This window comes from Neovison vison, chromosome 10 (genome assembly GCF_020171115.1).
Source record: "Neovison vison isolate M4711 chromosome 10, ASM_NN_V1, whole genome shotgun sequence".
Lineage (NCBI taxonomy): Eukaryota > Metazoa > Chordata > Mammalia > Carnivora > Mustelidae > Neogale > Neogale vison.
This window is the reverse complement of record NC_058100.1, coordinates 67,618,682-67,633,963: the sequence shown is the minus strand read 5'-3', so window position 1 is coordinate 67,633,963 and position 15,282 is coordinate 67,618,682. Positions and strand designations below refer to the sequence as shown.

At 36.5% G+C, this 15,282-nt stretch overlaps 1 protein-coding gene across 1 annotated transcript in view; it reads right to left on the bottom strand.

Moving 5' to 3' along the window:
* Positions 1–15,282, bottom strand: part of NEK7 (NIMA related kinase 7) — a 153,422-nt gene that overhangs the window by 50,792 nt on the left and 87,348 nt on the right. The window contains exons 4-5 of the mRNA XM_044267546.1: positions 9,111–9,173; positions 7,160–7,270 (exon numbers count right to left, since the gene is read on the bottom strand). Of these exons, the coding sequence (XP_044123481.1) occupies positions 7,160–7,270; positions 9,111–9,173 (174 nt within the window). The remainder of the gene's footprint in view (positions 1–7,159; positions 7,271–9,110; positions 9,174–15,282) is intronic.

Below are 15,282 nucleotides of genomic sequence, written 5' to 3'. Positions count from 1 at the left end.
TCACAATGAGATATTGCCTCATGCCTGTCAGAAAGGCCATCACCAAAAACAAAAACAAAAGATAACAAATGCTGCCATGGAACTCTTGTACAGTGTTGGTGGGATTGTAAACTGGTATAACCACTATGGAAAACAGTATGGAGGATCCCTAAAAAATTAAAAATGGAACTACCATATAATCCCACAATTCTACTTCTAGGAATATATCCAAAAGAAGTGAGAATACTAGCTCAAAAAAAATCTGGCATCCCTATGTTCACAGCATCATTAATTATAATACCCAAGGCATGGAAACCACAAAAATGACCACTACAGATGAATGGAAAAAAGTTGTGAGATATATATATACATATATACACACATATATATATGTGTGTATATATGTATATATATATATATTTATGTATATATGTATATATATTTATATATATTTATATCTCACATACACTCACACACAGAAGAACATTATTCAGCCATTAAAAAAATAACAAGGCGGGACGCCCGGGTGGCTCAGTTGGTTAAGCAGCTGCCTTCAGCTCAGGTCATGATCCCAGCGTCCTGGGATCGAGTCCCACATCGGGCTCCTTGCTCCGCAGGGAGCCTGCTTCTCCCTCTGACTCTGCCTGCCTCTCTGTCTGCCTGTGCTCGCTCTCTCTCCCTCTCTCTCTGACAAAGAAATAAATAAATAAAATCTTAAAAAAAAAAAATAACAAGGAAAACTTGTCATTTGCAAAAGATGAACCTTGAGGATATTATAAGTGAAATAAGTTAGACAGAGAAAGGAAAACGCTGTATAATTTCACTTACATATGGAATTTAACACACACACACACACACACACACACACACTCTCTCTCTCTCTCATAAAAAGAGACCAGATTTGTGGTCTCCAGAGATGGGGGGGTGCAGAAGAAGGATGGGTGGAAGGTGGTCAGAGGTACAAACTTCCACTTACAACATAAATAAGTACTTGGATGGAATGTACAACCCGATGACTCCAAATACTTGTACTGAATAATATACAGGAAAGTTGTTATAAAAGTAAATCCTAAAGATCTGTCATCAGAAGACTTTTTATTGTATCTGTTTGAAATGACAGATGCTAACTATACTTATTGCGGCAATCATTTCACAATATATATAAATCAAACCATAATGCTGTACACCTTACACTTACACAGTGATGTATGTTAATTACATCTCAATAAAACAGGGAAAAAAGAGATAGTCTTAACTTGTTATTTGGAATTGTGCCAAACTCTTGACACAAAGTAGATATCCATTTAAATCAGTAATCCATATTCACTAAAAATATTTCACTAAAAAAAAACTGCAAGTATAATGCTGACTGACTTCTTAGCCAGTGTGCTATGGTATGAAAATCTTTTGACAGATAATAAACTTCAAAGTTTCCCCCTAAGAGATTTATTACATTGGGTTATATTGTATTTTACTGACATTTTAGCAAAATGAAGGTTTTTATAAATATAATGTTAAAGATATGCACTTTCTTCTTTTGTCTCAAACTAACTTTTTAAGAGGTAATTATAAATATAAAAAATTATAAATAATTCAATGAATAAACCTCACGTTGGAAAAATGGGTTATGAAAAGTTTAAACACATTTTAGCAATATTTCTATTGACACTTAAAAAAAAAGCTTTTGTTTACACCCTTCTGATATTTGTCTCTCGTCTTCTCTATACCAAGTCTCTATCACCAAATTTGTTTCTTTGCTGTACAAAGAGTGAAATAAACAGTATTAATAAGGCAAAATGGAGAAACTATTGGTCTAATTTAAGGTATGATAAAGTAAATACATAGTATATAAATCACAACTTGATACACTGAAATCTGTTTTTTAAGAGTCTATTTTTCCTTTAAAATTCTGATTACTGATGATAAAGAAATATATGATGAAAAATTCTAGATTTCCTTTTATCCTAAAACTCATCTGGGAAGTATTTCATCTGACCACAGCCTCAGGTATTCCTTTGTCACTAATTAGAGAAATACTGAATATTTCAACTATAAATTGCTTAATTATATTTGTCAGCTTGCTCTAAACCAATTAATTATTTACTTGTAAAAATCTTTGATGCAATGCTATCCAGAGGTTCGTTTCTGGAATACAGACCAGGAGCTATATTTTCTCTTCTACCCCAATTAAGCTGAAGACTTGAGACAGTGAAATATATTGTTGTGATGCACTATGATTTACAATATTACCCCCTAAAAAGAAATGAATCATTTTCTTACAATTCAAGTATCTACTGCTGTCTTTTATAAAGCATTAAGTCACCATCATGCTCCTTCATAAAAGAAGTTCCTATGACTTTTTTTTTTCTTAATGTAGTCTCTTTTATAAAGATCAGCTTATAGCACAAATAAGAATGTTTAGAAAAATACTTTTGAACTTCTTGCGGGGGAAAAATACCCTTCCTGTATCAGCTTGAAATACCGTCTTCTCTCTCACCGGCATACCATTCAATATCTTAGCAACTCCGGGTGAGACCAGAGTGAAACAGCAAGAAACAACCACCCATATTCACCTACTGGTCCCCAGAACAGAGAAGCATAGCAGAGGTCAAAAGAGTCAATTTGGAATTAAAGAAGAATGGGAGGGAGGGACGGAGGGAGAGAGAGGGAGGGAGGAAATAGCACCTCTTACATACTCACTGACCATGTGATTACTGAGATACTACTATGAGCCAGGCACCTCCCTAGAAACTGAAGGTATCTATACCTTCCACAGGAGATATTTGTTGAGCATCTGCTCTGTGCAGGGCACTGTCCTAAGCACGGGGGATTCATGAGGTCCTCAAAGATTCCTCCCTCTGAGAGCTTACATGCTGGATCCCACAGGCTGAGTAAATCTTGACAAACATCTTTACCACCAACTAGAAACTCGAGAAGGATTTAAGAAGAGGTTTTTCTTTTCTTTTCTTTTTTCTTTTTCTTTATTTCTTTCTTCCCTTCTCTCTTTCTTTCTTCCAAGACTTAATTCATTTTTTGAGAGAGAGAGTGAGAGAGAGAGAAGTAGCAGGGGGAGGGGTAAAGGGAGAGGAACCCAACTGAACAGGGAGCCAGGCGTGGGGCTTGATCCTGGGACTCCAGGATCATGATCTGAGCCAAAGGCAGAGGAGTAACCAACTCAGCCACCCAGGCACCCCTCAAGAACCATTTCTTGTGGTGTTGGGAACAGGGTCAGGAGTGGGTGTCTGCAAAGAAAAACATGGAACCAGGACAGTAAGCAGGAAAAGGCCGGTGGATGTGGGAGTGCAAGACGGAAGTCAGGACGGTCTTCTTTCATCACCCTACTTAGAACAGCAACACCCCTGTCTCCTCGTTGTCCTTCTTTATTTATCATAAAAGACATACATAAATGTAACCAGATGTCAGCCTTTCTTTTATGGACACTGGAATAGCTTTCTGTTATGCTGAGACTATTCTAAGATCTGTAAGTTTGCAATACAACTTTCCACCTTTAGGAGGGCTCCAAGAGGATCTGGGACATCGAACCCAGAATCTCTTACATCTTGATGAGGTAGACTAAGGGTACCTACAATAAAGACCAGGATCACTAGAGGCTTATACAATAATGTCTACTAGACAGGAAGGAAGAATGATATTACCAATTCTCTGAACTACTTCAGTTCTATCAAAGTACAATAAATTGCTCTATAAATATATAACTTACTAGCAATAAGTTGATATCTTTTATTTAAAAAAAAAAGTTTCCTAAGTAATCTTTCACATGATAGATACCTTCAAATTTTAGTCAAAAGCCCCAAGGATACTTTAAGAGTATAGTTATCAATCTACAACTGTATGTTACTATTCATTACCAAACACAGAATCTGTTGTTCTGGACGGTTCTTACTATGTCCACTGGTTCAGTTAATTAAAAAAATTCCTTGAAAATGTCAACTGATGGCAAAATCCATTTAAATAAGTGAGCTGAGTTCATCACAATAAATATAAAAACACAATGACAAATTTCTCTTCCCTCACAGGTTTAAGAAATCCAAATCTGCTACAGATGCAATCACAGGGCTTCTATAAAGCACTCTGATCTTTCCCTAGTTTTCCCAAGTGGTAAAAGAACAGGAGTAATCTTTCAAGGTGAATGCTATGGGCTCAGGCGTGCCTTGGCAATGGGCAAGGACAGCAACCTCTAGGTGTGGAGGAACCATTGCAAAGAAAGAGCGCTAGACTAGAAAAGAGCAAAAAACTCTAGAAGAGAATGAAAACCCCCAAACATCAATCTCTCAATTGGGAGCAAGACTTGATAACTGAAACTGTTTGTTTTTTATCTGCCTTCAGCCGGTATTTGCCCAATGAAGATTTGCTCTCTTTGCTTCCGATTACAAGCATTTAAAGAACTCTTGCACTTTAAGCCAAGAATTGCATCTTAGTTGTCTCTCTTATAAGGACTACTTACATTTGCTTTTATATGCCTCATCTTGATCGATAATTATTTAATAAATTTGGCATTTGTGTGTTTGCATTTCTTTTTAAAATTAAAACCGCAAATTAATTACTTGATTAATTAATTAAATTAGTGTTTATTAATGTGGAAAGATAGCGCTAGTGTTGGGAAGTCCCTAAAACAGAAGATCAGATAACTGATTAGAAGTGAGTCACTCTCACCATGAGACTTTAAACAGAGTCAGTTTGATAGCATTCTGTGATAATAAAAATATTAACTCCTAGTCATGCAGTATTTTTAGAATGTAGCAAGCAATCTCAAAACTGCCTCCATCTTACAGATGAGGCAACTAAGCCTAAGAGAAGTTAAATGGCAGGAGAGTTGACCCAGCTGACAGGGCGCTCCCACTGGATAGCAGGGTTCCTAGCTACTGCCAGAGAACCAGTGAGCACCTTGATCAGAAAATCTTTGAAGGCTTAGTAATGGAAGGCAAAGTGTGTATGCATCAACATCTCTCTGGAGAGAAGGTCAAGGGTTTTCATCTGATTTTTCAAAGGAGTTCTGCGATATAAAAATCTTTAAGGGCCTCTAAAGGAAAACACATGTCATTTTGCATCAGATAAACCCTAATTTCAAACATCAGTTCTTCTATTTACTAGTAATGATGGTTATCTTCTTTAAACGTCAAATTTAGCCCCAGAATCCTTTTGAACAATAAACATGGTAATGCATATAAAACCTCTAACATTGTCTTTAAGAACACCTTACAATAACTCCACGTAGCAGGGATTAGTGGCTGTGTTCCAGTATCTGTTCGGAGACTGACTATACAGACAATGTCCAAATCATATAAAAACGGAACTCTTAACCACAACTTTCAGCAACCTGACCGGAAAACCAATCTTTTATCCATAACAAACATCCCAGGACACCAGCCCCCTATGTCCGGTGAGCAGGAAGCCAGACAGCCATCTCTAGCGACAATGCATGAAGCTGAGCAGTAATTCTGGAACAATCAGCCTCAAATGGCCAGGACTTGAATTAACTGACAGCTTCCTTAACTTTCGTCCCTGCTTCCAACTTGGGACCAATCAGAGAAAGCCAGGTGAGATGCCTCACTTCTAAGTAGCTCATGTACAGCTTCTTTGTGCCAACAACCTCTAATTGGGTCATCCCTAAAGGCTTATTTTTCCCATTATAAAGATTTCCTATTCCTCTGCCTACCTCTGAATCTCTGCCAAGATGTTACTGACAATGCTTGACTCCATCGCTCTAGCAGGCTCAGAGTAAAGAGCCTTGCTTTTCTCATTTGGTTGGTTTTCACTGATTCCCACCCTGTTCAAAATGTCTTCTGAGTAACAGAAGTTTAGCTGGCACATGACCAGCCAAATGAAGACTATATTCCAGCCTTCCTTGCAGCTACTTAGGTTCATAAGACTAAATTCTGGCCAAAGGGATGAAGCTAAAAATGTTATGTGGCCATATCCAGTAATGCGCCTCAAGATACAGCCAGCAAGTACCCTGTGTCCCTTCCTGCCTCAGAGAGCTGACTTGATCCGCTGTAAATAGGCTTGGTTTCTGAGAGTCTGATAGATCAGAGCTGCCGTATCAGCTCCAGAATTTTATGTAACAGGGAAATATGACTAATAACAGTAATAACACAGCAGTAGCTTCCATTTGCATAGACCTTACTATGTGTGAGACAGTTCTTAGGTCTTTTTTTTTTTTAAAGATTTATTTATTTATTTGACAGATAGAGATCACAAGTAGGCAGAGAGGCAGGCAGAGAGACAGAGAGACAGAGAGAGAGAGAGAAGGAGGAGGAAAGAGGCTCCCTGCCAAGCAGAGAGCCAGATGTGGGGCTCGATCCCAGGACCCTGGAATCATGACCCGAGCCAAAGGCAGAGGCTTTAACCCACGGAGCCACCCAGGCACCCCAAGTTCTTAGGTCTTAATAAATGTCAAATATTTAGTCATTTGTTCCAACAATCCTATGAGGTAGGTTCTATTATTATTTTGTTTTTTGAGAAACTGTCATACACAGAAGTAACCTGCCTAAGAACAAGTAATTTTTAGAACACTGTAATTTGGGGGTTTCTATAACTTGTAGCTGAACTTAAACCCAATTAACATGCTCTTGGAGAAGAAAGTTAAATAAACTTTAAAGTGGTTGAGCTGGGGTTTGATGTGCAAACGCCAAAAAGGCCTGAATGCAAAGCCCACTTTATTCTTTGATGAATCCCTCCCAGGAAAAGATCACGATTCTCTAGAATCTCTTTCTGTCTCCTCTGCCTGATGTCCAGAGATAAAGGATCAAGGGTGGTCTGCTCAGAAAATCAAGTTGCAAAATTTGACCTTCAGCTGATCACGATTCTCTAGAATCTCTTTCTGTCTCCTCTGCCTGATGTCCAGAGATAAAGGATCAAGGGTGGTCTGCTCAGAAAATCAAGTTGCAAAATTTGACCTTCAGCTTACAGAAGACAAATCTGTTGATCTATTTCCATGTTGGTTTCTGAGTGTCCACACATCTCAACTGAGCAGAGTGAGTTTTACCAGGTAAACCAGTTTCATAATCATAATTAACACTACTATCATTCATTAGGTATCTACCATATCTTAAAGTATTTCACCGAGGTCTTTAAAATATCTGATATACCTATATGTTTATAGAGCAATTCTATCAGAAAAAAAAATACTTAGTTTTAAAAAAGCAAAACAAAACCTTACCTTTATCATTCTGGACAGATCACCAGCATCAGCTAATTCCAAAACTATGTTAAGTTCATTATCTTCAATGAATGATGCATAATATTTAATTACATTTGGATGGTTGAGTTGCTGATGGAAAAACACACACACACACACAGACACACACACACACAAAAACAAACACCAGAAAGTTTTCTTATTGTAAATTCCCAGGAATCACTTACAGTTTCTTAACTAAAGAATAAACTTGGTTGCTGCATTTCATTTTTAAGTTACAGAAATCTTAACATGACAGTATATTTTTCTTCAGTGAATTTTGAAACAGGTATTATAATTATTGAAAATAACACTAGACACTAGATACTAGATAATTTAATTTTAATACTCTTTTTATTAGAAATAGAGTAAATTACTCTTTATTAGAAATAGAGTAAATTACACATCAAATTTTTTAGAGTATGTATTGCTATGTTCAATAAGTATATAAATATAAATGAATTTCAGAATTATAGCACCAGTTCCTAAAAACTATACCCTTTGAAATGGGAACTGTCATTAAGGGCATTCAATGGTAAATAAAGTATTCCTTTTACTCCTATTTTGAAGTTGACCTGATCCTATATAACTGCAGCCAGTGGTTTAAAACAAAACAAAAGGACATCTGGTGTATTCTATCTGAACACAGCTTTTACATCAAATAGTGTAAACATACTGAGTTTACCTATAGGGTTGATACATTACATGATCTTAAGAAAAACTGCACCTTATAGAAATATATGCATCAGTCTCTACGTACTGACAATCCTTTTGTACAATTTGCTTTCTGTTCAATCTTTAAACAAGTTAACATAAGACAAATAGTTTATAAAAAAAAAATTATTCAAGAATTCTCCCAGAGGGCATATACATGATTTTCTTCTTTTCTTTCTACTTATAAGTTTTTTCTCCACATCTTCTATGCTAATATATTATTTCTCTAATAACAATTTATATATATATATATATATATTTTTTTTTTTAGAGCAGTTACTTCATGGCCCAGGAAATAATTACAACTAACAGAACAGCTGGAAAGCATGGTTCACTTTGAACTTACTCTTATATTTCTTGGTAAACTGAATTCATTTTAGGTACAAACAAAAATGTACAGCATAAAAAACATCCAAGTCTTATCTAACAGTTAAAAATATAACATAAGGTACAGCATTCCTCAAAGGAAATTTTACTAGAATAAAACCAGTGCAGAGATAACTGAAATTTCAGTCATATTCTCTGAGTGGATGAAAAACTGAAAAGCTAATTCTAAAGAATTAGATATAAAGAGTATATCATCCTTTCCAAATCTGGAAAAAACAGAAATATTACAAAAAGCATGTACCCATTTGGATCAGTCCACATTCTCAATATATTACATCTTGAGTTAATACTAATACTCATTTGTTACTTAAGCTTTAGAATATATCTGCTTGGGACAGTCAAGAAAAAATTTCTTGAATATTTTTTGCCCATTTTATCTATTTCCTAGTTTGAAAGGCAGGGGAGGGGAGCTAATCCTACCAAATGATCTGATTAATATTTACAATGAATTCAAAAAATAACTACATTCTTCCATATACTGAGATACATATTTGTATAATGTTGTTTCAAACCAGTGTGGCATAAGTTAAGTTTAGTTCTAAAAATCCTTTTGCTGGGGTGCCTGGGTGGCTCAGTGGATTAAGCCTCTGCCTTCAGCGCAGGTCATGATCTCAAGGTCCTGGGATCGAGCCCTACATCGGGCTCTCTGCTCAGCAGGGAGCCGGCTTCCCCCCATCTCTCTGCCTGCATCTCTGCCTACTTGTGATCTCTGTCTGTCAAATAAATAAAATCTTTTAAAAAATCCTTTTGCTTGTTAACTGTAATATTTTCATAAATCGCTTTTATCAAAATGCTCATCTAGTTCAAAATAATCAATAGTTCATTTATTTACCTTAAGGAGATCTATTTCTTTGATACAATCAGCACGTGCTTTGGCATCCATTAAATCAAATATCTAAAAAGAGAATCCAGAATTATTTAATAAAATAATAATCTATGGTTCAAGAACCATGTAAATACACTGTAATAGTTCACATATGGTTATACACACACTAAGAAATTTTCTTCCTGATTAGCTTTATAAGAGCTATGAAGAACTGTATTTTACCTCATGTTACCTCTAGAGTTTACATTTTTCCTTCCAAAGGCAGTCAGTATTAAAAATGAGAAATGAGGGACCCCTGGGTGATACAGTAAGTTAAGCATCTGCCTTCAGCTCAGGTCATGATCTCAGGGTCCTGCGAATAAGCATTGGGGTCAGGCTCCCTGCTTCACCCTCTCCCTCTACTCCTGCTTTTTCTCTCTCAAATAAATAAATAAAATCTTTTTTTTTAAATGAGAAAAGAGAACTGCTAGATATTTCAAGTCTCAGGTTCAAATGAAATAGAATGGATACTGTGGTCATAATAAAAGGAGAATATATATTTAACAATTAATATTTACTAAACATGTTGCATTAACTACCATTTAATTGTCACCTAATCAGGTGAAGACAATTAACATCAGTATTCCCATTTTACAGATGAGACAAAGCAGGTTTTAGAAAACTTAAGAAACTGACAAAAGTTCACACAGCTAATCAATAGAGCAGCCAGAATTCACTCTGAGTTATCCAAGTATATCCCAAGCTGTGAACCATTATCTATTCAATCAAATCATGTCTAAAAGGTCTAATGCACACCCTGACTGGGATCATAGCACTTGAAGGAGATAAAAATTCGGTTCTTTAGAGAGAACAGAGAGAGGGTCTCACCCTTACTAAAGATAAAGCACAGATATACATATAACACATAAACAGATATACTGTTATCTGTGGAATTAAAATTTCATAAGGGAGGGGAGTAATTAGAAAAAAAAAAAACCCTAAAAAGACTCCTTGGGTTGATAATGAAGAAAAAGTTGAGAAATACTGGTCTAATGTAAAAACAGAATAATAAATAATGCAATCAAAGGGATTTGATGATGTCTCTGAAAACAACTCTCTCAATGTTCTAAGCGTATGGAAAATAAACAATAATAAAAAAATCAGTATGCTAAATATTGTAGAAAATATCTGGATAAGTCACTACTATGAGCCGATTAAAACCCTAGCCACATAACAAAACAACTTTAATAACATTTATAGTCATCAACTTGGCCAAGTCTTCCTGATTCAGACAGTCAAAATGTTCCAGGAAAAGTAAGTGTGTAACTTCAAAGGAGGGCATGATCCAAGTCTTCTTGACTTGAGAAGAAATCACTGAACACCACCAGAGGGTGTAGCCTCTTTACATCCAGATGGTGCTATCATCCTGCCTGTGTTCTTATAAAGTCAGTAGTACTGGCTCCAGTTTAGAATGACCACTCAGATTCAGAGAAGCTAAATACCTCCTTATGGTCATAAAATTAGTAAGTGACAGAACAAGGACTTGAATCTAGATCATTCCAGCTCCAGAGTCTGCATTTCCTTCAATGTCCCAGGTAGTTGTGAAGTCTAACGCATACACCACTAGCTAGTAAGTACATGTGTGTGCAAAGTGCAGTATGGGAAATCTAAAGAAGGAATCCCCGTGTGAGGAGTGGGTAACATTAAAGCTGAACTCTGAGGACAATATAAGTTCTTCTAGCCAGAAACAACAGATACTGAAGGCATAAAAGGTAATACAGAATATGGGGGTATAATCACAAATTGTAATACACAATTTTTGCTCAATAACATTCTTAATATCCAAACATAGATGTAGTTCTAATCTTCCCCTTACTAAAAAAATTAAGAAATGGGGCTGCCTGGGGGCTCAGTGGGTTAAGCCTCTGCCTTCAGCTCAGGTCATGATCTCAGGATCCTGGGATCGAGTCCTGAATCAGGATCTCTGCTAGGCAGGGAGCCTGCTTCCTCCTCCCCCTCTCTCTCTCTGCTTGCCTCTCTGCCTACTTGTGATCTCTCTCTGTCAAATAAATAATATCTTTAAAAAAAAAACTAAGAAAGTTATAAATAAAATTTTTTTTAAAATATCCACAAATTTGCTCACTCCCTTCCATTTCTTGTACAAACGTATGTGTGTCAGAAAGTGAAAACAGCAGCAGGGCGCAATATGGTATATATGTGTTTTCACCTGACACTATAGCAAAATACTCCTCTTATTTCTATGCCCTCTTTATTTTATTTATTTATTTAATTTTCTAACAAAAATTTTGAGTACCATATTTTTCAAGTTTTAAAGTGAAACAGCTAAGAACTACATTTTAAGATCTAAAAAAAATATATAGAATTTTATCTTATTTAATGGGCTTTTCTTAAAGATTTCTTTATTCATTTGACAGACAGAGATCACAAGTAGGCAGAGAGGCAGGCAGAGAGAGGAGGAAGCAGAGAGCCTGATGCGGGGCTCGATCCCAAGACCCTGGGATCATGATCTGAGCCGAAGGCAGAGGCTTTAACCCACTCAGCCACCCAAGCGCCCCTAATGGGCTTTTCTTTAAAAATTTTTTTTATTAATTTATTTGAGAGGAGAGAGAGAGAGAGAGAGAGCAGAAGGGTGTGTGTGAGGGAGGACGGGCAGAAGGAGAGAGAGAGAATCTCAAGCCAACTCTCAGCTGAACATGGAACCTGATGCAGGACTTGTTCCTAAGACCTAGAGATCACCACCTGAGCCGAATCAAGAGTCAGACCCAAAATGACTAAGCCACCCAGATGCCCGTCCCCTTTAATGGTTTATAAAGGGAGTGAGATACAGAAGGTAGCATCAAATTTCCTCCCACTTCACACAAACAACAGAAAAGGAAATGTGTGTGCTAGCACATGTATTAGAGAGCATGGTTTCACTCTTCTCCATTAGTAGTAATTCTAACTAATTTGACCATCATCAACTTGCACTGACTACTATGATTACACAACAGAAGGAATAAAAGAAAGAAAAGATTATAAGTGGCAAATCACTGTCACAAAGTTCACATAAAGTATCTACTAAGAGAAATTTTTTGCAACCATCAAGCGCTCATATATATCAAACTTTGGTAAAACAAGAGAATATATTAGCTATAAATGGATACTAATTGCAGGGGTTAAAAAAAAAAAAAAAGCAACGACCAGCATTAAAGCACAAACAGTGTAACACTACCTATTGAAGGAAAAACCTCATACAAACACAAACCTCTTCAAGAGCATCATAGTTTTATTCTACATGCAGATGATTAACATAAATAACATAACTTGTTCATGTTCTTGCTTTCTTTCACTCATAAAACCATGCTGTCAACTTGTTACTAGATTTTGTTGTAGATACAAATAAAAAAACAAGCTTGCCGCTGTCAGATGCAGACTGGAACACAGAACACGAACACATAACCTAATAAACGCGGCTTGTACAAAGTGATGGGAGAACCTTAACAAGGGGGCATGCAGGATTCAGAGATGCAGGAAAGTATGATACACTCCAGAAAGAGTTCTTATAGAACTAAGTAAAATCAAAAGACCATTATTATAAAGGAATAAGCTTTATACCTAGCAACTTCATATAGAAAAGCCACCCATTCCCCAAATTGCCAAGTGATGCTGAAAAAAACTGACATGACTAACATAACCTGTTAAATAATAACAAATATTAACGTAAATAAAATGTTGAGGTTGATATTAGTTACAGAGATATGAAATGCACACACATACACGCACAATGTTTAAAAGTCAAAGTGGCAAAAGAATTAACGGATTCCCTCCAAATCATGAATGCTGATGCCATTCTCAGGAACTATGAGTCACAATGGACTTCAGATAATTCAAAGAAATGCAGGGAAGTATAAAATTTTAAATGTCTTTGACTTTGAAGGAATTCCTGAAAACTTTTTTAAGGAGAAAGAGAAAGGATAATTCTGGTATTAGTGACTAAAATGAAGAAAATCACAAACTTGACATGTATAAATTTAATCTCCCAATAATCAATATCTCTATGATGGGAAAAATATTTAAAAAGCACAGCTAGTGAATGAGATGAGAAAAAGACATGTACGAGAGCTTTAGGAAACCCTAGCTAGACACAAAACACCAAAAAAGAGGGTATTCCATAGAAATCATGAATTTCTGGGGTGCCTGGATGGCTCAGTAGGTTAAATGTCTGCCTTTGGCTCAGGTCATGATCCCAGGGGTCCTGAGATCAAGCCCTGCACTGGGCTCCCTGCAAGTGGGGAGTCTGCCTGTGCTTCTCCCTCTGCACTCCCTGTTCAAGCTCTCTCTGTGTTGAATAAATAAAATCTTTAAAAAAGTTTTAATTCAATTTACAATTAAATAATTAAGTATTACAAATTAACTTATATTTTTAACTGAATTCTCAGTAATAGCAAAGACTCCTTAGTACTGAGAGATAAGTATTGCTGGCCCATTTGAGGGAAAACTAAATTCTGAACCAAATACATTTATAAATACACTTGATTGGGAATTCAGCAGTATCGTATATTTTTCTTCTCTTCGCCAGTAAGTCCAGACAAAAATAAAAACTGCATCTTTAGATTAAATCATTCCCGACAGATTCAAGACTGTCTGCTTTCATGAGCAAGAAAAGAAAACACATAAGGGGGAAAAAAATCTGGATTTAGTAAAACAAAACAGAACAAAACAAAAAACCTTTTCTTAGAATATTTACAAGCTTATCTTCAGAAGGCATCTTTCTGGGCTCTACCGAAGTTTCTGTGGGTTTTTAAACTTACTGTATACTTGGTAAGAGCAAAGTTAATAACAGCGTTTAGGCAAGTATTTGCTAATGAGTTCTTGGTATTTTCTCAATCATTTTAAAAGTTTTCTTTTGTCATCTCTAAATTTTGCCCAAAAATTACTCATGACTAATGAAACCGAAAAGGAAATCTTTAAGAGGAAAAAGAGGCCTTCAAGTAGTTTAATAGAAATGTCCTTGCAAAGACGCATGTCAATCTGTTAGAAGAAAAAACACTTAAAATGTAGCAATGAAAAGTACTTAAAAATGTATACTAGAAAGTTTGAAAAACCTGATATATCTCACTTTAAATAAGTCTTATATAAATGAAAATCCTAACCAAATTATCTTTTGGGCCTCCCCAGCTTTATAGAGCCTGAATGAATGAACTGAGCAGCTTATGCCTAAATTGAGTCCCTATATTCCATGTGACAAGTCTCAGCCACCCCTGGATTATGCTATTTTTCATCCCAGTGTTCTTGGTCCTTTTGACCTGGCGCCCAAGTGATGCTTCCATCCCTTTATTCCAACTGACTGATGCCTGTACAGACCATCCCCTACCATTGCTTGAGTGAGGGGAGAGGAGCTTTAAGGGATGTTTTTTGCTATCAGCCTGCAAATTTCTGGTTCTCCTACGTGCTGACTGGTAGGCAGACTTTCCCTTACAGAGCCTCTCTCTTTTATTTGAAGGGACAGAGGATGGGGGGCAGGGGCAGGTGGAAAATCTATAGCAGAAGGGCTGTGAGGTCTTCTAGATACAAATCACAATCACCGAACAAGTTAGCGGACACATAACTGAAGTCTACCACCAGCACTAGTCTGACTAAATCCAGAGACACTCTACAGGGTGAGAGATTGGGCTAGGGGTGTAAAACTTAACCAAGGTGAGTACAGAAGATGCTAGAAACCTTCCTCCCTTTATAACACCAGAGCCTGTGATCTAGCTTCTGTTTGCCTTCCTCTCTTAATACATCAACATGTTTGAACTGCAAATGGCAAGACAGGCCTCGATTCCTTTCTTGTGGATTCCTTAATGTCCTGATGGTATGGAGCTAGGTATCAGTGTACAGCACTCACTATTCTTTGACTTTTAAAAAACTTTTGTTTCCAAGGGAATGCCTTTTAACTCAATAGGCTAGAGGTGACCTGACTTCAAGTGCAGCAGGGCACCCTGTTCAGTAGGCTTCCTTAAAATTTAAAAAAAAAAAAAAAAAGAGAAGAAAACCTGTAAAAATTATCATAAGAAATTCATTCCGATTTTAAGATTTTGTTCAGATTTTATAGTTTAAAGTTCACCAAAGCTTAGTCAGCTTCTTAGATTAAGAAGCTACCCTCTGGAGGACACTGGAAGCTGTGAGTGAGAGTATGGCCCAAAGAGACGCAAAA